We start from the raw sequence: 24,338 nt of genomic DNA, 5'->3' as shown, positions 1-24,338 counted from the left end.
CACAATACTTCAGCTGTAACCTAACCAATATTTTATACCATTGCTCCATAACCTATGCACTCCTATATTTTATGCCCTAGCAAATAAAAGCAAGTATCCTATACGCCTTCATTACCTTATCTACATGCTGCCACCTTCAACATTCCTGAAACTCATTGTAGGGCCCCTCTATTCTTCAAGCCTGCAATTCATTGTTAATATCCCTTCTTTATTAGTCTTGCCAATGTGCCTCATTTTGCACCCATCAGGATTAAATTCCATCTATGTCCCTGTCCATCTTATCTGAACTTAATGCAGCCAAATTTTAAACCTTTAGTGCTAGTATTAATAAACTCACCAGAACTTTACTGAAAACAAAAACTGACTACTTCCCAGGATGAATCATCATTGCATGTTTGGAAGGTTACATATAATGAGAACACTATAGCTGGTTAATGAAAACAACTGGGTTGTTCCTTTCTGATTGTGTTTGATGATCACAACAGAGCAAAAGACAAAATTATTCAATACACAGCAATTATATGTAACCATCTCCATCTGCAGAATTATTGTGGAGTATAACTTTTCATCAAAAAATAAGCTACACTATTCTTTTCCTTGCTCTTAAAATAAATTAACTTTATTTCCTGCCTACTTGACTAACTTCTGTAAAACAAACACCCCATTCCAAATCCAAATTATTGGCTGATGCAGCAGGCTCAATAAATCTATTATTTGGCTAATTATGCTCACCAGATCTCAAGGAGGATCTATAAGCTATAAACAATGTAGATAGGATGTCTCCTTAAAAGTTCTAATTTGAAATCTTACTGACACACTTTCTGAGAACAAATAGATTATGTCCCCTCTTCCCAACCATGCTGAAAGTATCTATCATGAGTTAAAACTTTCTCCTAAATTTTTGTTACACAAAAGTGCTCTGAAAAAGCAAAAAAGTGCATGGTGTAGCTCAGCTGCACAAACCTCGGACGTTCCCTTCCACATCACTGACATAATGGGCGTATGACATCCACCAATCATTATCTTCAGACAAAAGCTTCGAGTGCAATGTAATCTGCTGATTTGGGAGCAAATGTGTGATCTCAATCTTGACTGATTCATCCACAAGTCCTCTTGTTGGCTCTGCTTTGATTATGGGTGCCACATTTTGACTGTAATTTATCGCTGTACCTGGATTTAAATAACAAAGAGTGTACATGGGTATATCCATGTAATGATAATAGTTCTTGAATATTACATACAATATCAATTTTAAAATCAGCCTTTCAAAGCAATTTAACTTTCACCATGGTCTAATAATAAGGTATAATACAACAATAAGCTAATTTGCAACATCTTACACTTATCCAGTGACTTTAAAGTGACTAAATGTCCCTCAGTGCTTTACATAAGCATTACCAGCTAAACATGACACTAAGCCACATAATACAAAGCCCAAATACATTTTGAATTTGAAACAATGATTTTCAGCTTTCAATTTAGTTGCCTGTATTTGTCACTCACTGTATTGCTTCCTCAATACTGAGGGAGAAGAACTCTGTTCAGTCTACATAATGACCCCAAGCTTCCACTTCCCCATTGCTTTGTTTTTCCATCCCAATGTCATTTCTTTTTTGTCTTCTTGGTCCTTGCCTTCTGATACAGTTGTACTAAAGATCAAAAGCAACTAGAAGAATTTCACATTAAATTAAATTAGTACTTCAACAGCAGTTGATAGTTCTGCAATTGCATTCTGTATTTCTTCTCAACACATCCTTTGTTTCTTTACTCATCCCATTATCTCCATCTTAGACATGCTACTCACCATTCCCTTTGCTCTTCATTCCCTCAACCTTCCAAAATCACTTTTCTAATCACCCCCATTCCTTCCCTTCAAAGGATCACTCAAAATTCACAACAAAACTTACCCCTTGCTTAATGATATTGGTCCATGGCAGAGAAAAGATTGGGAATCCCTGCCTTAGAGAATCTTTCTCCAGGGGTCTTAATTTACCTGAGCTAACCTCTGTTCATTTTTATCTCCAGAAAAGGTCAGGCTTTTTGCTTTAATATTCCAAAGGTGATTTATGGGGTTAACGAATTCCTAAATAAGTACACAACATCAATAGTTAACAAAAACAATGGAGGAAGAGGATCAGGATAGAGCATGTTAATTTGCTAGGGCATTCTGGGATGAGAACGTTAAGATGGTCAAGTCCCCAGGGCCTGATGGGATGTACCACAGGTTATTGAGAGAGGCAAGAAATGAGATTGCTGCCCTCTAGTCATAGGCAAGACCTCAGAGTTTCAGCAAGTAGCTAATGTTGTTCCTTTAATCAAGAACAGAAATGGGGATAATCCTAGAAACTAGACTGATTAGTCTCACAAAAGTGAGGAATTCAATGGTCTTCGATTGGAGTACAGCGTGCATGCAACAGATGCGATCCCACACAAGTCCGGTGAAGAGCTTTAAAAGCCCTGTCTGTACAAAAGAAAGGTACCGCCTGGCAGAGCAGTCACTGTGGGAGCAGTTGCTGGAGTAGTCCAAGTCAGAGTGTAAGGCTTCGGCTACGTAAAGCTTCAGCAAGAACAGGCAGAGGCAAGGCAAGTAGGTAAGTTCATCATTCCTTATTTTCTGAATTGACTCATGAGAGAATAGGGAGTATGTCTGCAGAGCCAGTGTTGTGTTCTGGGTGTCAGATGAAGGATTTTCAGGAGACTCCCAGCTCCCTGATGGCCACATCTGCACCAGATGCATCGAGATGCAGTTCCTCAGAGACCGAGTTAGGGAACTAGAGCTGCAGCTCCACGACCTTCAGCTTGTTTGGGAAAGTAAGCTGAACAGGAGCTAGAGGGAGGTAGTTAGCTCAAGGCTACAGGAGAAGGAAGGTCAGATAGTGGAGAGTACTCTTGAGGCAATCCCCTCAACAACAAGTACTCCATTTTGCATACTGTTGGGAAGGTGTGGGGGGGGGGCGGGGGACAGAACCTACCTGAGGGGGGAGCAACAGCGGCCATGCCTCTGGCACTGAATCTAGCCCTGTGGCTCAGAAGGGTAGGGAATTGAAGAGGATGGCAGCAGTAATAGGGGACTTATTAGTAATAGCAGTTACAAAGGTCCGCGATGTTTCTGAATGTGTCCACAATATCCTGAAAAGGGAGGCTGAATAGCTAGAAGTTGTGGTACACATTAGTAACAATGACATAAAAAGAAAAAGGGAGGAGGTCCTGAGAACAGAATACAAGGAGTTAGGAAGGAAGCTGAGAAGCAGGACCTCAAAAATATTAATCTCAGGATTACTGCCTGTGCCATGTGACAATGAGTATAGGAATAGAATGAGTTGGCAGATGAATTGCGTGGATGAAGAATTAGAGCGGGGACAGGAATTCAGATTTCTGGGACAGAAATAGGATGGGCTGCACTTGAATAAGAGTGGGACTAATATCCTTGCAGGCAGGTTTGCTGAGCTGTTGGGAGTGGTTTAAACTAATATGGCAGGGAGCTGGGAACCAGGATGATAGAGCTGAGCCAGCAGGTTTACAAGTAGATGATGTAACATGTAAGGGAGGACAAGCCAATGATTGGGTTCAACTGCAGAAAGAGCAAAGAGTTAAGTTGTACCACAGAGGCAAAATTCACGAGGGCGAAGAATGCAGGACTGAAGGAGCTGTATTGAAATGTGTGTAGCATTCAGAAGGTGGTGGACAAGCACATTGCCCATTTAGAGATTGGTTGGTATAATGTTGTGGGCATCAGTGATGGCTGAAAGGAGGTCATATTTGGAAGTTTAACATTTGTATCAAAAGGACAGGCAGAAAGGCACAGACAGTGGTGTGGCTCTGTTGATAAGACATAGAATTACATCTTTAGAAAGAGGTGACACAGGGTCAGAAAATGTTGAATCTGTGTGGATGGAGTTAAGAAACTGCAAGCGTAAAGAAACCATTACTTGTTCCTCGTAAGCGGAACAAGTGCTACACCTGCCCTTACATTTCCTCCCTCACCACCATTCAGGGCCCCAGACAGTCCTTCCAGGTGAGGCGACACTTCACCTGTGAGTCGGCTGGTGTGGTATACTGCGTCCAGTGCTCCTGGTGTGGCCTTTTATATATTGGTGAGACCCAACGCAGACTGGGAGACCATTTCGCTGAACACCTACGCTCGGTCCGCCAGAGAAAGCAGGATCTCCCAGTGGCCACACATTTTAATTCCACGTCCCATTCCCATTCTGATCTGTCTACCCACGGCCTCCTCTACTGTCAAGATGAAGCCACACTCAGGTTGGAGGAACAACACCTTATATACCAGCTGGGTAGCCTCCAACCTGATGGCATGAACATTGACTTATCTAACTTCCGTTAATGCCCCTCCTCCCCTTCTTACCCCATCCCTGATATATTTAGTTTTTTCCCCCCCTCTTTTTTTCTCTCTGTCCATCACTCTGCCTGTTCTCCATCTCCCTCTGGTGCCCCCTCCCCCTCCCCCTCCCGTCCAATGATCCTTTCCCTTCTCCAGCTCTGTATCCCTTTTGCCAATCACCTTTTCAGCTCTCAGCTTCACCCCACCCCCTCTGGTCTTCTCCAATCATTTCGCATTTCCCCCTCCCCCTCCTACTTTCAAATCTCTTACTATCTTTCCTTTCAGTTAGTCCCGACAAAGGGTCTCGGCCCAAAACATCGACAGTGCTTCACCTTATAGATGCTGCCTGGCTTGCTCCATTCCACCAGTATTTTGTGTGTGTTGCTTGAATTTCCAGCATCTGCAGATTTCCTCATGTTAAGTTTGAAGGAGGTGTTTTGAAGCAAGTTTTTGCAAATACACAATGGTGGGTGCTTGCATCCACCACTTGAACTAGTGCAAGCAAAAGGTGATTAAGAGGCTTTAGATAGGTACATGAATACGCAGGAAATGGAAGGTTATAGACATTGTATAGAAAGACGGGATTAGTGTAGTTAGTCATTTCGTGTCGTGAGTTTGATACAACACTGTGGGCTGAAGGGCTGTTCCTGTGTTATGCTATTCTACATTCTAATACTGAGAAATTTTAATAACTTTTGTGACAAATTGTTCAAAATTTACTAGACTACATTGAGAACATTCATTTTCCTAATAAAATGCACTATTTGAATTATGATCCCACTCTAATTCAATTTTTTTTCTATTTTCCCTAAAGATTTAACTATGGCTAGAATCCCACATCATCCTCATAAATTCTCAACAACTTAACACATTTACATTATTTATGTCTCTAATAAGATTCTTTTAAGAGAAGACAACCTGAAGGCCCTCCAAGAGGTGGGATGAAACATGCGCCCAAAAGGATGGATTACATAACAACGGCTGGAACAAATATAGACAAGGAGATAAAGATTCTTCAGAAATGAAGGTGTGGGTGGGAGAACGTGACGATACATTGGGGGCTACGAGTCCATCAGGGGAGAATGAAGTGCAGCGATAAAGGCCAACAGCAACATTGTACTGCTGCAGCAGATCAGACAAGAAGGACCCAAAGCCAGGTAGAAACCTCAGCACTGAAGGACCCAACATTGCTGGAGGTGATCTGTTAGTAGGGGAAGAAGGCCCAACAATGGAGGCAATCCCCCTGTGTGTGAGCACACAAACTCTTCTTACTGCTGCCATTAGGAAGGAGGAACAGAAGCCTGAAAACACCCATACAGCGATTCAGGAACAGCTTCTTCCTCTCCGAACCCATGAACACTATCTCACTACTTTTTAAATTTGTTTTTGCACTACTTATTTAATTTAACTATTTAACCATACATGTATACTTAACGTAATTAGTTTTTTCCTTGCTATTTACCATGTATTGTACTACTGCTGTAAAAGTTAACAAATTTCACGACATATACCGACAATATTAAACCTGATTCGGATTAGAGATGTCATTAAACAACTCCTTAGCTAACATTAAAACTGCAACATTAATTCCACCCAGCTAGAAATCTGACAAGTTATTTAGTCACAGAAGTACAATCATCGATTCATCCTACAAATAACTTGAGCAGACTACAAACATTAAAAAACAAGGAACTGTCAATTTTTAATTTGAATGAAAAGATACAAGTTCATACAGTATAATAACGTACCTGAAGTAAGCAGTCTTTTAAAGGATGGTTTCATTTTGCAGGAGCTATTAGAGTAGTTATTTCGTACAAACCGTAACATCCAAAAGTATTTCATACCTGTTGAAACAAAAATAATGCTAATGAAAATATGCAAAATGAATCAAATGTTCTTTTTTCTTTTTCCATCTTTTTATTATCATTATTAATAACAACAAAATAAAATTGGTACATAGATAATGGGATTACAAACGTACATATTTCAACTAACTATAAAAGATTAAAAGAACAATAATTACAGTATAAATAAGTATTCCCACATCGTAAATGATACAATATACAGACAAGGCAAACCTAGGTGTATCATAATATAAAATAAAAAGAAATAAGAAAAAGGAAAAAAGAAAAAATCATTATGCAAAAAACTAATCTAAAAATCTAATAACTAATAGAAGAAAAACAAAAAAGAGAAAAAAGAAAAAAGAAAAAAAAGGGCTGTTTATAATATCTCACAAAAATACAAAATCATCAGTGTCGTCAACTCCGATCCTCTTGACATATATGAAATCAAAACTGGAAAATCAAATAGGCTTGGAACAGGGTCATATTACATCATATGAAAATATCGAATAAATGGTCTCCATATCTTTTCAAATTTAGTAGAAGTGTCAAATACACCACTTCTAATTTTTTTTAATTTAAACATAACATAGTTTGAGAAAACCAATGAAATACAGTAGGATTAATTTCCTTCCAATTCAACAAAATAGATCTTCTAGCCATTAGTGTAAGAAATGCAATCATTCGACAAGCTGAAGAAGATAAATGAAGTGAGTCCATCATTGGTAAACCAAAAATTGCAGTAATAGGATGAGGTTGTAAATCAATGTTCAATACCGCAGAGATAATATCAAAAATATCTTTCCAATATTTTTTCAAAAGCGGACACGACCAGAACATATGAGTTAAAGACGCTATTTCAGAATGACATCTATCACAAATAGGATTTATATAGGAATAAAAAAGAGCCAATTTATCCTTGGACATATGAGCCCTGTGTACAACCTTAAACTGTATTAATGAATGTTTAGCACATATAGATGATGTATAACTAATTGAAGAATTTTATCCCAATTCTCAATAGGAATAATAAGGTTGAGCTCTCTTTCCCAATCATTTTTTGTCTTATAAAGGGGCTCTGAACGTATCTTCATAATTATATTATAAAGTTTTGATATAAGCCCTTTCTGAAAGGGGTTTAATTCAAACAAATTCTCCAAAATGCCTGAAGACACAAAGTTTGGAAAAGTAGCAAGTACAGTATTTAAAAAATTCCTAATCTGTAAATATCTAAAAAAAATGAAATCTAGGCAAATTATATTTATTAAATAACTGCTCAAAAGACATAAAGCAATTATCCACAAATAAATCAGAAAATCGTAGTAATCCTTTAGTCTTCCAAGTCAAATAAGCTTGGTCTATAATTGAAGGGTGGAAAAAACAATTGGATACAATAGGAATATTTAAAACAAACTGAGTCAACCCAAAAAATTTCCAAAATTGAAACCATATATGTAGAGTATGTTTAACTATTGGGTTGTCAATTCATTTCGGCAATTTAGAAAGAGCAAAAGGGAGTGAAGTCCCCAAAATAGAACCCAGTGCAAAACCTGGTACCGATTTAATTTCCAGGCTCACCCAATGAGGGCTAAAAGATCCATCCCAATCTTTCAACCAACATATCAAATATCTGATATTAACTGCCCAATAATAAAATCTAAAATTAGGCAATGCTAATCCACCTTCCTTCTTTGCCTTCTGTAAGTATATTTTACCTAACCTAGGATTTTTATTCTGCCAAATATATGAGGAAATTTTTGAATCAACATTAGTAAAAAAAGATTTCGGAATAAAAATTGGTACCGCTTGAAAAATATATAAGAACTTAGGTAAAATAACCATCTTAATAGCGTTAATCCGACCTATCAGAGATAAAGATAATGGTGACCACTTAGTAAACAAGCATTTAATCTGATCAATTAAGGGTACAAAATTAACCTTAAATAAGTCTTTATGGTTTTTTGTGATTTTAATCCCGAAGTAAATAAAAGAGTCATTAACTAATTTAAAAGGTAAGTTTCCATAAATTGGGACCGGTCTACTTAAAGGAAACAATTCACTCTTATTAAGATTTAACTTATACCCAGAAAAATCACTAAATTGAGCCAACAATGATAAAACTACAGGAATGGATTTCTCAGGATTGGAAATAAATAATAATAAATCATCTGTATACAAAGATAACTTATGAATATCTGTCCCACGATTAATACCAAGAATATCCTGTGATTCTCTGATAGCAATTGCCAAGGGTTCTAAAGCAATATCAAATAATAGTGGACTAAGAGGACAACCTTGTCTAGTGCCCCGAAATAAACGAAAAAAGGGAGATCTTTGATTATTAGTAAACACCGAAGCTACTGGGGTATGATAAATCAGTTTAATCCAGGAAATGAATGTCGGACTAAAATTAAACTTCTCCAACACATTAAATTAAGTATGGCCATTCAACTCTATCAAATGCTTTCTCCGCATCTAATGAAATAACACATTCTGAAATATTATGTGAAGGAGTATACACAATATTCAATAACCTCCTAACATTAAAAAAAAATAATGATTTTTAATAAAACCGGTTTGATCCTCCGAAATAATTTGGGGTAATACCTTCTCCAACCTGGATGCAAGTAACTTGGAAAAAATCTTGGAATCTACATTCAGTAAGGATATTGGTCTATAGGTGGCACAATCAGTAGGGTCTTTATCTTTCTTCAATATTAAAGAAATAGAAGCTCTATAAAAAGATTGTGGCAAATTGCCCAATCTAATTGCTTCTTCAAAAACCCTGTATAACCAAGGAGAGAGAGTAGCGGAAAAACATTTTTAAAATTCTGCTGTATACCCATCCGGACCAGGTGCTTTCCCTGAATTCATGGAGGAAATAACCCCTTTGATTTCTGCATCAGTCATAGGAGTTTCCAATATTGAAAGATCATCTGGTGATAATCTTGGGAAATTCAATTTCCCAAGAAAATCACACATGGTACTACAATCCTGAGGAAATTCAGAATGATACAGGGAAGTATAAAAATCTTGAAATGATTTATTTATCTCATCATGGTTAACTGTCAGATCCCCATTCTGCTGACGGATCTTAGTAATTTGACGTTTAACCAAAGCATTCTTCAATTGACTAGCTAGCAGTTTACCCGATTTATCACTATGTATATAAAAATTAGATCTGGACTTCATCAGTTGATTTTCAATCGAAGATGTAAGTAATAAACTATATTCTGTTTGATGTTCAACCCTTTGTTTGTAAAGCTCCTTACTAGGAGTAATCAAATATTTCTTGTCAACCTCTTTAATTTTATCAACCAATAAAAGAGCTTCCTTCTTTATGCGTTTTCTCAGACCAACAGAGTAAGAAATAATCTGTCCACGTATATATGCTTTAAAAGTGTTCCAAAGTGTTCCGTAAGAAATATCTTCCATGGAGTTGGTTGAGAAGAAGAAATCGATCTGTTCATTCATAAATTTAATAAAGTCCGGATCTTGCAATAAGGTAGAATCAAATCGCCATTGTCTAGCATTAGGAACTGTGTCCGTAAATTTAATAGAAAGTTTTAATGGAGCATGGTCAGAAATAGCTATAATATCATAATAACAACCATTTACCGAAGGAATCAAACAAGAGTCAATACAAAAATAATCAATTCTCGAATAAGAATGATAAACATGTGAGAAAAAAGAAAACTCTTTGACCTTAGGATGCCGAAATCTCCAAATATCAAAAATTCCATTATCAGTCAAGAAAGAGTTGATACAAGTGGCCGACTTATTGGGTACAGTCTGAGTAGATATAGATTTGTCCATCAAAGGATTTAAACAACAATTAAAATCACCACCCATTATTAACTTATATTCATTTAGATTAGGTAAAGAAGTAAATAAGGACTTAAAAAAAATCAGGACAATCCACATTTGGAGCATAAACATTAACCATAGCAACCTTTTTATTAAAAAGTAAACCCGTAATTAACAAAAATCTACCATTCGGATCCGAAAAGATATCATGTTGGACAAATGCAATAGAGGAGTCAATAAAAACTGAAACTCCCTTTACTTTGGCATTCGAATTCAAATGATACTGTTGACCCCGCCAAAACCTAAAAAAGCGATAGTTCTCCTCCCTCCTCACATGAGTTTCTTGTACAAAAATGATATGAGCATTTCAGTCTTTGGAATACTTTGAAAATCTTCTTTCGTTTAATCGGATGGTTTAAACCATTAGTATTCCAAGAAACAAAATTAATGGTCTGAACCATATTTCTAAAATCAACCCTTTGGTATAAAAAAGGTTAACCAAATTATAAACTCATGCACCCAGAAGAGGAACAAAAATAAAAAGCAGACCCGGAAGTGACGACATCGCGGACATATTTGTATTTCAAAATCAACCCAAATGAAAAAAACTAAAAAAAACTGGTAAAAGAAATACAGAATTAGAAAAAAGACCACCCACCTCCCACTCAAGAGAGAGAAAAAAAACCAGAGCCAAAAAAAGGCTGGGAAAAAGAAAAAATGAAACTAACACTACCCCCATATCAGTGGAAGACCACTCCGTATATAAAGGATATATATAAAAAAAATCCACCCAAACTTTAAAAATTATAATCACTATACTAAAACCAGACTTCTTAATATAATTGGTAGTAGAAAAAAAACGAAGAAAATATAATCACTAAAAACTTATAAACCGGGTTAAAACCCAAACAAACCAAAAAATATTTAAACTGTGTTAAGCGATGCATTGTAGGAAGAAGACAAGAGAAAAAAATAGTGCCATCTTAAAAAAACACCAAAAATGTTTTTTCAAAAAACCATCATCTTAGTAAAAAAGTATTCACCTTTGAAGGATTAAAAATACACCTTCGAAGGAACAGAAAATAGCCAGTGATACAGTATAATGGTTAAAGTGTGTAAGAATCAAATGTTAATTATGATTACAATTACAAATGCTCTAACTCTATGACATTGATTTGCTACAAGTGTTATCTATGGTTGTGAACCATAGAACATTATAGCACAGAAACAGGCCTTTTGGCCCTTCCTGGCTGTGCCGAACCATTTTTCTGCCTAGTCCCACTGACCTGCACCTGGGCCATATCCCTCCAAACCCCTCTCATCCATATACCTGTAAATGTCAAAAGTGAGCCCGCATTCACCACTTCATCTGGCAGCTCATTCCACACTCCCACCTCTCTCTGCATGAAGCCCCCCCCAATGTTCCCTTTAAACTTTTCCCCCTTCAATCTAAACTGTGTAATCTAAAAACATTACACAATCATAGTAAATAAACCTGTAACAAAATATTCAATCTACAATCAATCCTCCAGGTTACATTTTAAACAACTGCTAAGCAAAAAAAAAACCCAGCAATATAGATTTTTTTTTTAATTGCCACAATTTCAACAGCTGTCAACATACCAATGGGAAAGGGCACCTTTACAAATTCATTTCTGCATTCATTTATAAACTGAACATTTTATTGATTACCTAGAATTGAAAAGCAAAAGTCTAAAAATGTTGAAAAGCTAAAATAAAACAAACACTGAGATCAAGAAAAAGAAATATTGTAGTTGATCTTTCAATCAGAACTAGCTAACGGTTAAAATCAAACATTTAAACTTGCATAGAAAGGTGAAGGTAGGGTAAACAGGAGAACGTTAAGATGAAGATCACAGGACTGAATGACAAAAATGGATCTATGCTGACAGAGAAGGGGTGGCAGACATTTGCTAATTACTGTCGATCTGAGCAGTTAAATCAGGGTAGGAGGAGGAAAAGTTAATTATGAGATATCAAACCTCACTGAACTTCAAACATTACAGCACAGTACAGGCCCTTCGGCCCACGATGTCCTGACAACCTTTAACCTACTCTAAGATCAATCTAACCCTTCCCTTCTACATAGCCCTCCATTTTTCTATAATCAATGGGTTTATTTAGGAATTGCATAAATGCCTCTAATATATCTCCCTCTCAAACTACCCTGGTAAGGTGTTCCATACACTCATCACTGAGTAAAAAAAAATATTAACTGACATCTCCTATATGTTCTTCCAATCATCTTAAAAGTATGTCCCTGGTGTTAGCCATTTAGATAGATAGATAGATAGATACTTTATTCATCCCCATGGGGAAATTCAACATTTTTTCCAATGTCTCATACACTTGTTGTAGCAAAACTAATTACATACAATACTTAACTCAGTAAAAATATGATATGCATCTAAATCACTCTCTCAAAAAGCATTAATAATAGCTTTTAAAAAGTTCTTAAGTAGTTTACTTAAATACGTTAAATACAATCAACCCCGGCACTTTAACATATCTTACTCCTGGCGGTTGAATTGTAAAGCCTAATGGCATTGGGGAGTATTGACCTCTTCACCCTGTCTGAGGAGCATTGCATCGATAGCAACCTGTCGCTGAAACTGCTTCTCTGTCTCTGGATGGTGCTATGTAGAGGATGTTCAGGGTTTTCCATAATTGACCGTAGCCTACTCAGCGCCCTTCGCTCAGCTACCGATGTTCCACCCTGCGAAAATGTCTCTGGCTCTCCACTCTATATATGCCTTTCATCACACCTTGTATAGCTCTATCAAGTCACTTCTCATCCTCCTTCACTCCAAAGAGAAAAGCCCCAGCTTGCTCAACCTATCTCATAAGACATGCTCTCTATCCAGGAAGCACGCTGGTAAATCTCCTCTGCACCCTCGCTAAAGCTTCTAGACCTTTTCTATGAGGCAACCAGAAGAGAATACAATTTTCCAACTGTGGTCCAACCAGGGTTTCATAGAGCTGCAACGTTACCTCGTGTCTTTTGAACTCAATCCCCCAACAACGTAGGCATATCCCTCTTAACTGCTTGTCTGGCAACTTTCAGAAATCTATGCATGTGAACCCCAAGAACCCTATGTTCAACCACACTGTTAAGAATCCTGTCATTAACCCTGTATTCTGCCTTCAAAAGTCTGATCTTCCAAAGTGAATCACTTCACACTTTTCCGGGTTGAACTCCATTTGCCACTTCCCAGCCCAGCTCTGCCTCCTATCAGTATCCCATCGTAATCCCTGATGATGTTCTACACTACCCACAACACAAACCTTCACGTCATCTGAAAATTTTCTAACCCACCCTTCCACTTCCTTATCCAAGTCATTTATAAAAAATCATAAAGAGCAAGGGTTCCAGAACACCAACGGTCAATGACCTATACGCACGATATGCTTCGTATACAACCCCCTCTTCCTCCTATAGGTATGCTAATTTTGAATCCACGCAGCCAAGCTTCCCAGGATCCTTTGCCTTCTGACTTGCCGAATGAGTCAACCGTAGGGAGCATTTTCAAATACCTTATTAAAATCCAAATACACACATCCACTACTCTACCTTCATCAATATACTTCGTCATATCCTCAGAGTTCAATCAAGCTCGTAGGGCATACCTTTGCCCTCACCGAGCCATGCTGATTTCTCCAAATGGTCATAAACCCTGTATCTAAGAATCTTCTCCAATAATTTGCCCAACACTACAGTGAGATTCACTGGTCTGTAATTTTCAGTGTGATCCCTATTCCCTTTCTTGAACAAATGAATAATATGTCACCCTCCAATCTTCTGGTACAATTCCTGTGGCCAGTGAGGACACAAAAATAACCAAAGGCACAGCAATCTCTTCCCTCATTTCACTTCTCATAATAACCTGGGGTATATCCCACCCTGGGAATTCATCTATCCTAATGTTTTCCAGAAGTTCCAGCACTTCCTCTTTCTAAACATCAACTTGTTGTAGCACATCAGCCTATTTTACGATATCCTCACAAATCTTCATCTCCCTCTCACTAGTGAATACTGAAACCATGTGGGTACCAACGACAAAGGCAGAACAAGGAAAGAGGTTCTACTAAGGCAATTTGAGCAGCTAGGGACCTAATTAAAAAGAAGAACCAAAAAGGTAATAATCTCTGGATTACTACCTGAGCCACATACAAATTGGTATAGGGTCAAAAAGATTAGAGAGTTAAATGCGTGGCTCAAGGAAAAGTGGGGTTGAATTCATGGTAAATTGTCACCAGTGTTGGGAAAAGAGGGAGCTATACCAATGGGACAGGATCCATCTGAACCGTGATGGGACCTGGATCCTAGTGAATCACATAACTAGGGCTATGGATAGGGCTAAAAAAGTGTGAATAAAGATAAAGAAAAAGCAAAAGATAAAAATGATAAAAAGATATAAAAGATAAAAAGAGAAATTGCTGAGGCATGAAAGAATGGAATAGCAGTTATCATGGGGGACTTTAACTTGCACATAGATTGGGTCAATCAAGTTGGTCGAGGCAGTCTTGAGCAGGACTTCATAAAATGCATCCGTGATGGTTTTCTTGAACAGCGTGTTACTGAATCTACAAGGGAACATGCTGTCTTATGTCCGGTCCTGTGCAATGAGACAGGTAAAATTAGTGATCTTGTAGTTAGGGATCATCTTGGAAACAGTGATCACAGTATGACTGAGATTCTCATACAAAAGAAGGATGCAACAGTTCGATCTAAAACCAGTGTATTATGCCTAAACAATGGAGACTACAATGGGATGAGGGAGGATTTGGCTAGTGTAGACCGGGAACACAGGCTATATGGTGGGACAGTTGAGGAACAGTGGAAGACTTTCAAAGAGATTTTTCGCAGTGCTCAACAAAAGTATATTCCGTTTAAAAGCAAGGACAGTAAGGGTGGGGAGAGCCAGCCATCAATAACTAAGGAAATAAATGAAGGCATCAAACTAAAAGCTCGTGCATACAAAGTCACCAAGAGATGTGGGAAACTGAAAGATTGAGAACACTTTAAAAAGCAACAAAGTACCACAAAGTGAGCAATAAAGAAAGGGAAGGTAGATTATGAACATAAACAAGCACAAAATATAAAAATGGATAGTAAAAGTTTTTATAATTACCTATAGCAAAAAAGGGTGGATGCCCTAAAGTGAATGCAAGTTCCTTAGAGGTCAAGAAGGGGGAATTGATATTGGGTAATGAGGAAATGGCAGAGGCTTTGAATGACTATTTTGTGTTGGTCTTCATGGTGGAGGATGCATCTATCATGCCAAAGAGAAATGTTATGGATGTGATGGGAGGTGAGGACCTCAATACAATAGCTATCACTAAAGAGGTAGTGCAAAGCAAACTTGTGAGCCTGAATTTATAGTATTGGCTTTGGTGATAATTTAGCAAAATTCTCTGGACTCTGGGCAGGTCCCAGTGGATTGGAAGATGGTGAATGTCACACCACTGTTCAAAAAAGGATGTAGGCTAAAGTCAGGTAACTATAGGCCAGTAAGTTTTACATCTGTATTTGGGAAAATGCTTGAAGCCATCATTAAAGAAGAAATAGTGAGACATCTGGAAAGAAATGGATCCATCAGGCAGACACAGCATGGATTCAGCAAAGGCAGATCCTGTTTGACAAACTTACTGGAGTACTTTGAGGATATAATGAGTGTAGAGGATAGAGGGGAACAAATGGAAACGAAGGTGTTTGATGAGGTGCCACATAAAAGACCTATCCATAAGATAAGAATGCATCGAGTTAGGGGTGATGTATTAGCATGGATAGAGGATTGGTTAACTAACAGAAAGCAGAGAGTTGGGATACATGGCGGTTACTCTGGTTGTCAATTAATGGTGAGCGGTATGCCAGAGGGATTGGTCCTGGGCCTGCAACTATTCATGATATACTTTAACGATCTGGAAGAGGGGACCGAGTGTGGTGTATCTAAGTTTGCTGATGATACTAAATTGAGTAGAAAAGCAAATTGTGCAGAAGATACGGAGAGTCTGTAGGGAGATATAGATAGGTTAAGTGAGTGGGCAAGGGCCTGGCAGATGGAGTACAATGTTGGTAAATACGAGGTCATCCACTTTAGAAGGAAAAATAAGGGAGCAGATATTATTTAAATGGTAAAAAACTGCAACATGTTGCTGTACAGAAGGACTTGGGAGTGTTTGTGCATGAATTACAAAAGGTTAGTTTGCAGGCTATCAAGAAGGCAAATGGGACGTTGGCCTTCATTGCTAGAGAGATTGGATTTAAGAGCAGGGATGTTATGCTGCAACTGTACAGGGTACTGGTGAGGCCACACCTGGAGTACTGTGTGCAGTTCTGGTCTCCTTACTTGAAGGAGGATTTACTGGCTTTGGAGGCGGTGCAGAGAAGGTTCACCAGGTTGATTCCAGAGATGAGGGGGTTAGACTATGAAGAGAGATTGAGTCGCCTGGGACTGTACTCACTGGAATTCAGAAAAATGAGAGGAGATCTTATAGAAACATAAAATTATGAAAAGGATAGATAAGATAGAGGCAGAAAAGTTGTTTCCACTGGTAGCTGAGAAAAGAACTAGGGAACATAGCCTCAAGATTCAGGGGACAGATGAGGAGCAACTGCTTTTCAAGAGAGTGAATCTGTGGAATTCTTTGACCAATGAAGCAGTGGAGACTACCTCAGTAAATATATTTAAGACAAGGTTGGATAGAGTTTTGCATAGTAGGGGAATTAAGGGTTAAGGGGAAAAAGGCAGGTAGTTTGAGATGAATCCATGGCCAGATCAGCTATGATCTTATTAAATAGCACAGCAGCTTCAACAGGCCAGACGGCTACTCCTGCTCCTACTCATGTTCTTAAGGACCCTCTCTAATTCCTTCTACATCCTCACTCCAGTCTTCCTCCCGTGTGAGCATACGTTACAACACCTCAAGTTTTCCTTAATCCTATTTGCCATATTTCCATTGTACATTTCCCTGAGTACAGTCAGCCCTCCTTACCTGCGAGGGATTGGTTCCGGGACCCCTCGCGGATACCAAGATTCGCAGATGCTCAAGTCCCTTATTCAACCTGTCTCAATGCGCTGGACCTTAGGACCCAGCGGAACCCCAGACCTTATTTAACCTCAGTGCGGTGGACATTAGGACCCAGCGGCAGAGATCTGAATCCACAGTGTTTCTGTTCACGAAAATAATCACGATAACGATTGAAAATAAAGTGGAAATAATAAAGCGATCGGAAAGAGGTGAAACTCCATCGGTCATTGGAAAAGCGTTAGGCTACAGTCAGTCAACTATCGGAACAATTTTAAAGGATAAAGAGAGAAAGGCTGTGTTTAATGACTGGGTTTTGGGTTTTTGATCCTCTCATCAACCCGGCACATTGGAGAACGCACTCGATAGCGATCTGTCACTGGATTGAACTCGGGAATAAGTTCCCGAGCCCGGCGCTGAAACATACGTTCTTAAGTGTTTTATATGCATAGAAAGGTAAAATATATACTATGTACTAAGACAAATGTTTGACTGACGCTAAATAATACCGGATGTACCTGTTCCAACTTACTGAGTAAGAGAACTTCCGATTTTTTCCGATCCCGATCCACGATAACCCACGCACATCCTCCCTTTATACTTTAAATCATCTCTAGATTACTTATAATATCTAAAACAATGTAAATGCTATGTAAAATGGTTGTTATACTGCATTGTTTAGGAAATAATGACAAGGGAAAAAAAGTCTGTACATGCTCGAACAACAAGTGCTAGAAGAGCACTTCCGGATTTTCACGATTCGCAGTTGGTTGAATTCACGGATAAGGAGGGCCCACTGTACATCTGTTGGCAATTTCTGCTCTTAAGTTCCTGCCAAAAAGCAATATAATCCCCACCTCCCACACACACACACACAAATACTTTCCAATACTCTGTTCCTATCACTCTCCAAGGTCATGGTAAAGGTCAGGAAGTTGTGGTCACTGTCTCCAAATGCTCACCTGCCAAGAGGTCTGACACCTGACCTGGCTCAGCACTAGGTCCACAATGGCCTCTCCTCTAATCAACCTGCCTACATTTGGTTCAAGTCCAACTTCACTTATTATCAAAGTAGTTATCCATATACACTTCTGAGATTCGTCTTCTTCAGGTAGCCACAAAACAAAGAACATGAAAGCCATTTCATGAACATGAAAGGGGTCCTGCGTAGTGAGTTCAGGGAGTTAGGTGCGAAGCTGAAGGGCAGGACCTCCAGGGTAACAATCTCAGGATTGCTACCTGTGCCACGTGCGAGTGAGGCAAGGAACAGAAGGATTATACAGATTAATACATGGCTGAGAGGATGGTGCAGGAGGGAGGGCTTCAGGTTTTTAGATAATCGGGCTTTGTTCCAGGGAAGGTGGGATCTGTTCCGACAGGACGGTTTACACCTGAACTGGAGCAGTACTAACATTCTTGCAGGAAAGTTTGCTAGTGCTTCTCGGGGGGGGGGGTGTTAAACTAAATTTGCATGGGGGCAGGGTTCCAGAAAGCGAGAGAGGATAGCGAGATGAAGAATAAAGGACAGGTGGGGACTACACGGTTCCGGAATATTAAGTGTGTAGTAGAGAAAGGTGAGGCGGAACAAGTGATAAGGAGGACAGATGTACAGAGGGATGGTCTGATGGAACATGGAGTTAAATGTGCTGAAAGAATAAGTAAATTTAGAAAGGGCAACAAAATTCAAGGGGCATATAGCCCGAAGGGAGTTCGGGGAGCTGGGTTAAGCACAATAGGCAGCAATTCAAACAGAGAGAGGAGAAATGGGCTAAAAATTCTATATCTGAATGCACAAAGTGTCAGAAATAAGGCGGATGAGCTTGAAGCTCAGGTGTGAATGGGTAACTATGATGTTGTTGGGATAACGGAGACATGGCTGCAGGGAGATCAGACCTGGGAAATGAATGTACAAGGGTATACGTGCTATCGTAGGGACAGAAATGTGGGCAGAGGGGTTGGGGTGGCCCTGTTGGTGAGGAATGAGATTCAGTCCTTTGCAAGGGGGGACATAGGATCAGGAGAAGTAGAGTCTGTGTGGATAGAACTGAGGAACAGTAAGGGCAAAATGACCCTAATGGGTGTTGTCTACAGGCCACCAAACAGTAGCATGGATATTAGGTGCAAGTTGAATAGGGAGTTAACATTGGCATGTGGCAAAGGTAATGTCGCAGTAGTTATGGGGGATTTCAACATGCAGGTGAACTGGGAGAATCAGGTTGGTGCTGGACCCCAGGATAGGGAGTTTGTAGAGTGCCTAAGGGATGCATTCTTGGAACAGCTTGTACGAGAGCCAACCTGGGACAAGGCTATTCTGGATTTAGTCTTGTGTAATGAACAGGATTTGATAAGTGATTTTGAAGTAAAGGAGCCATTAGGAGGTAATGACCATAATATGATAAGTTTTTATCTGCAATTTGAGAAGGATAAGGGCAGATCGGAGGTGTCAGTGTTGCAGTTGAACAGGGGAAACTATGGAGCCATGAGGGAGGAGCTGGCCAAAGTTAACTGGATGGATATCCTAGCAGAAAAGACAGTGGAACAGCAATGGCAGGTATTCTTGGGAATAATGCACAAGGTGCAAAATCAATTCATCCCCCGGAGAAGGAAGGATTCAAAGGGGGGAAAGGGGCCACAGTGGTTGACAAAGGAAGTCAGAGATTGCATAGCATTAAAAAAAAAGGAAATATGACAAAGCTAAGGTGAGTGGGAGGACAGATGATTGGGAAATTTTTAAGGAACAACAGAACTTAACTAAAAAGGCAATACGGGAAGGAAAAATGAGGTACGAATGCAAGCTAGCCAGGAATATAAAGGAAGATAGCAAAAGCTTTTTTAGGTATGTGAAGAGAAAGAAGATAGTTAAGAACAATGTTGGGCCCTTGAAGAATGAATTGGGTGAAATTGTTATGGGAAACAGAGAAATGGCAGAAGAATTTAATAAGTACTTTAGATCTGTCTTCACTAGGGAAGACACAAGCAATCTCCCAGATGTATGGATGGACCAAGGACATAGGGTAACAGAGGAAATAAAACAGATTGACATGAGGAAGGAAACGGTGATGAGTAGACTAATGGGACTGAAGGCTGACAAATCCCCAGGTCCAGATGGTCTGCATCCTAGGGTACTAAAGGAGGTGGCCCCGGAAATTGCGGATGCATTAGTAATCATTTTCCAATGTTCCTTAGATTCAGGATCAGTTCCTGAGGATTGGAGAATGGCTAATGTTATCCCACTTTTTAAGAAAGGAGGGAGGGAGAAAACAGAGAACTATTGTCCTGTCAGCCTAACATCAGTAGTGGGGAAGATGCCAGAGTCCATTATTAAAGATGAAATAGTGGCATATCTAGATAGCAGTGATAGGATTGGGCCGAGCCAGCATGGATTTACCAAGGGCAAATCATGCTTGACTAATCTATTGGAGTTTTTCGAGGATGTAACCAGGAAGTTAGACAAGGGAGATTCAGTGGATGTAGTGTACCTCGATTTTCAGAAGGCATTTGATAAGGTCCCACATAGGAGATTGGTGGGTAAAATCAGAGCTCATGGCATTGGGGGGGGAAGATATTGACATGGATAGAAAACTGGTTGACAGATAGAAAGCAAAGGGTAACGGTGAATGGGTGTTTCTCGCAATGGCAGGTGGTGACTAGTGGGGTGCCACAGGGCTCGGTATTGGGACCACAGCTGTTTACGATTTACATCAATGATTTAGATGAAGGCATTGAGAATAACATCAGCAAGTTTGCTGATGATACTAAGCTGGGTGGCAGTGTGACATGTGATGAGGATGTTAGGAGAATTCAGGGTGACTTGGATAGGCCGGGTGAGTGGGCAGATACTTGGCAGATGACGTTTAATGTGAATAAGTGTGAGGTTATCCACATTGGGAGTAAGAACAGGAAAGCAGATTATTATCTAAACGTTGTAAAATTAGGTAAGGGAGAAATACAAAGAGATCTAGGAGTCCTTGTTCATCAGTCACTGAAGGTGAATGAGCAAGTGCAGCAGGCAGTGAAGAAGGCTAATGGAATGTTGCCCTTTATTACAAAGGGAATTGAGTACCAGAGCAAGGAAATCCTTTTGCATTTGTACAGAGCCCTGGTGAGACCACACCTGGAGTATTGTGTACAATTTTGGTCTCCAGGGTTAAGGAAGGACATCCTGGCTGTAGAGGAAGTGCAGCGTAGATTCACAAGGTTAACTCCTGGGATGTCCGGACTGTCTTACGCAGAGAGGTTAGAGAGACTGGGCTTGTACACGCTGGAATTAAGGAGATTGAGAGGGGATCTGATTGCAACTTATAAGATTATTAAGGGATTGGACAAGATAGAGGCAGGAAATATGTTCCAGATGCTGGGAGAGTCCAGTACCAGAGGGCATAGTTTGAGAATAAGGGGTAGGTCATTTAGGACAGAGTTAAGGAAAAACTTCTTCTCCTAGAGAGTTGTGGGGGTCTGGAATGCACTGCCTCGGAAGGCAGTGGAGGCCAATTCGCTGGATGCTTTCAAGAAGGAGCTAGATAGGTATTTTATGGATAGGGGAATCAAGGGATATGGGGACAAGGCAGGAACCGGGTATTGATAGTAGATGATCAGCCATGATCTCAGAATGGTGGTGCAGGCTCGAAGGGCCGAATGGTCTACTTCTGCACCTATTGTCTATTGTCATTCAGAGAATCAAACCCACCCTCCGCACATAACAGTATCCTGAACATTGACCCCATCACCCCCAACTCCCACACAAAAACAGACCCCAACCACCCCCCCCACTCCCACACAAGAACATTGACCCCAAACCCCCACACACAAGACACAACAAAAACATCCGCCCCAAATCTCCCTCCCCCCCACAGAAAACTAACAGAACGCAACAAAAAGCCCAAACCCCTTTCCCTCACAGAACAAAATGGAAAGCAGCTGTGAACAATGATTACCAGAGCAACACAAACAAAATACCTGAGGAACTCAGCAGGTGAGGCAGCACCCATGGAAACGAATACACAGTTAACATTGCAAACCAAGACCCTGCATCAGGACTAGAAAGGACGGGGGATGATGTCAGAATAAAAAGGTGGGGGGCGGGAGGTAAGGGGGACTCGTTTGAAGGTAATAGGTGAAGCCAGGTGGATGGGAAAGGTAAAGGGCTGGAGAAGGAGGAATCTGATAGGAGAGTAGATCACGTGAGAAAAAGTGAGGAGGGTGCACCAAGTGAGGAGAAGAGGTAAGAGGCAAGAGTGGGGAATAGGGACGACGACAAATTATAAAGACGGAAGAACATTACCAGAAGGAGATATCGATGTTCATATCATTAGGTTGGAAGCTACCCAGACGAAATAGGTGTTGTTCCTCCGCCCTGAGAGTGGAGAAGAGGAAGCATGGACCGAAATATCGGGACGCGAATGGGGGTAAGCCCTGATGTAAATCGGGCGACAGCTTGGACGAGACACCTGCCGCAAAAAAAGCAGAACTTCCTGGTGGCCAACGACCTTAGTTCCTATCCCCATTCGTTCCCACGGGCGCTGCTGAGTTCTTCCAGCGTTTTGCCTGCCTGCGTTTCACCGGATCCGCACCATCTCCTGAGTGAATGATTACCAGCGGCCAGAGCTCAATTATGAACCCCATCGTCACTCCGTACTAGCTGCTACCCGCCGTTTTCAATCACTTTACAAACACACAGTCTATGCACGTTTCCCTCTTCCGCCCAATAAATTATTCATCGCCCACAAACCGCGTCACGTCGCACCCCGGGGTGCCTGCTTCGCCTCAACTGGCCTCGGATCACGTGATCGCTTCGCGCACGCGCAGAGCTGCACGGCGACAGGATGATCGAGGCCGTCATGGAACACATTGTTGTGTTCCTCAGCAGCACAGGCACCGACTGTTTATTCATTTCCATATATGCTGCCTGGCCTGTTGAGTTTATTTTTGTGTGTCTTGCCAGGATTTCCAGCATCTACAGGTTTTCCCTCGTTGGTGATAGGTGAGACCAGGTAAGGGGCAAAGTGGCATAATTGGAGTAGGAGAGCGTCCAGAGGATGATTCAGGGGATGAAGGGGTTAACAAATGTGGAGTGTTTGGCAGCTTTGGGCCTGTGCTTACTGGAATTTCGTAGAATGCATGGGGATCTCATTGAAACTTACCGTAAGTTGAAAGGATGAGATAAGCTGGATGTGGAGTGGATGTTCCCTCTGGTGGGGGTATCCAGAACTAGAGGGCACAGCCTTGAATTTGAGGGGTGACCTTTTAGGATAGAAGTAAGGAGGATTTTTTTAGCCAAAGAGTGGAGAGTCTGTGGAATGCTCTGCCACAGACTGCAGTGGAGGCCAGGTCAGTGGGTGTATTCAAAGTGGAAGTTCTTAGATTCCTGATTGGTCGGGGCATCAAGGGATATGGTGAGATGGCAAGTGACTGGAGTTGAATGGGATCTGGGATCAGACATGATGAAATGACGGAGTTGGCTAAATGGCCTGATTCTGCTCCTATGTCTTATGATTTACTCACTGGCAACCAACCAGAAGAAGATCCTTTTATTCCCACTTACTGCCTCCTACCAATCAGCCAATGCCCAAACCATGCCAGTAACATTCCACTCTCATCTCTCTTTTAATTTTTACATACGTGAAAAAGCTTTTTCTATTTACGATATTATTTGCTAGCTTGATTTCACATTTTATCTTTTTCCTCCTAATGATTCTTTTAGTTGCTTTCTGTAGGGTTTTAAAAACTTCCCAATCCTCTGTCTTACCTCTAATTTTTGCTTTGTTGTATGCCCTCTTTTTTGCTTTTACTTTAGCTTTGACTTCCCTTGTCAGCTGTGATTGTACTATTTTGACATTTGAATATTTCTTTGTTTCTGGAATATATTTATCCTGCACCTTCCTCATTTTCCCCAGAAACACACACCATTGCTACTCTGTTGTCACCCTTGCCAGTATCTCCTAACTTACTTTGACTCTCTCTCATACCACTGTTAATTCCTTTAGTCCGTTGAAATACTGCTATGTTAGACTTTCCTTTCTCCCTATCAAATTTCAAGTTGAACTCAATCATATTGTGGTCACTGCTTCCTAAGGATTCCTTTACCTTAAGCTCCATAATCACCTCCAGTTCATTACGTGACACCCAATCCAGTATAGCTGATCCCCAGTAGGCTCAAAGACAAGTTGCTCTGTAAAGCCAGCTCATAGGCATTCAACAAATTCACTCTCTTGAGATCCATTACCAATCGACCGTCATGTTAAAATTTCCCATGACTATCATAACATTGCCTTTTTGACACACCTTTGCTATTTCCCGTT

The 24,338-nt window shown here is 40.2% G+C and overlaps 2 protein-coding genes across 14 annotated transcripts in view; one reads left to right on the top strand and one right to left on the bottom strand.

Annotated features, from left to right (window-relative positions):
• The window catches only part of LOC140738877 (acyl-coenzyme A thioesterase 3-like), a 49,005-nt gene extending 26,155 nt beyond the window's left edge, over positions 1-22,850 (bottom strand). For 2 of the 7 annotated variants that reach the window (XM_073066854.1, XM_073066856.1), the window contains exons 1-3: positions 21,997-22,170; positions 6,088-6,183; positions 964-1,170 (exon numbers count right to left, since the gene is read on the bottom strand). In XM_073066854.1, the coding sequence (XP_072922955.1) occupies positions 964-1,170; positions 6,088-6,183; positions 21,997-22,051 (358 nt within the window). In that variant the 5' untranslated portion in view covers positions 22,052-22,170. The other 5 variants (XM_073066860.1, XM_073066859.1, XM_073066855.1 and 2 more) reach the window with 5 other exon arrangements.
• The window catches only part of LOC140738878 (immunoglobulin lambda-1 light chain-like), a 37,898-nt gene continuing 35,803 nt past the window's right edge, over positions 22,244-24,338 (top strand). For 2 of the 7 annotated variants that reach the window (XM_073066871.1, XM_073066862.1), the window contains exons 1-2: positions 22,244-22,445; positions 22,982-23,020. In XM_073066871.1, the coding sequence (XP_072922972.1) occupies positions 22,337-22,445; positions 22,982-23,020 (148 nt within the window). In that variant the 5' untranslated portion in view covers positions 22,244-22,336. Of the gene's footprint in view, positions 22,446-22,981; positions 23,031-24,338 lie in introns of all 7 variants that reach the window. The other 5 variants (XM_073066870.1, XM_073066868.1, XM_073066865.1 and 2 more) reach the window with 4 other exon arrangements.

Source organism: Hemitrygon akajei, chromosome 14 (assembly GCF_048418815.1).
Source record: "Hemitrygon akajei chromosome 14, sHemAka1.3, whole genome shotgun sequence".
Taxonomy (NCBI): domain Eukaryota; kingdom Metazoa; phylum Chordata; class Chondrichthyes; order Myliobatiformes; family Dasyatidae; genus Hemitrygon; species Hemitrygon akajei.
This window is presented reverse-complemented; position numbering and strand designations above follow the sequence as displayed.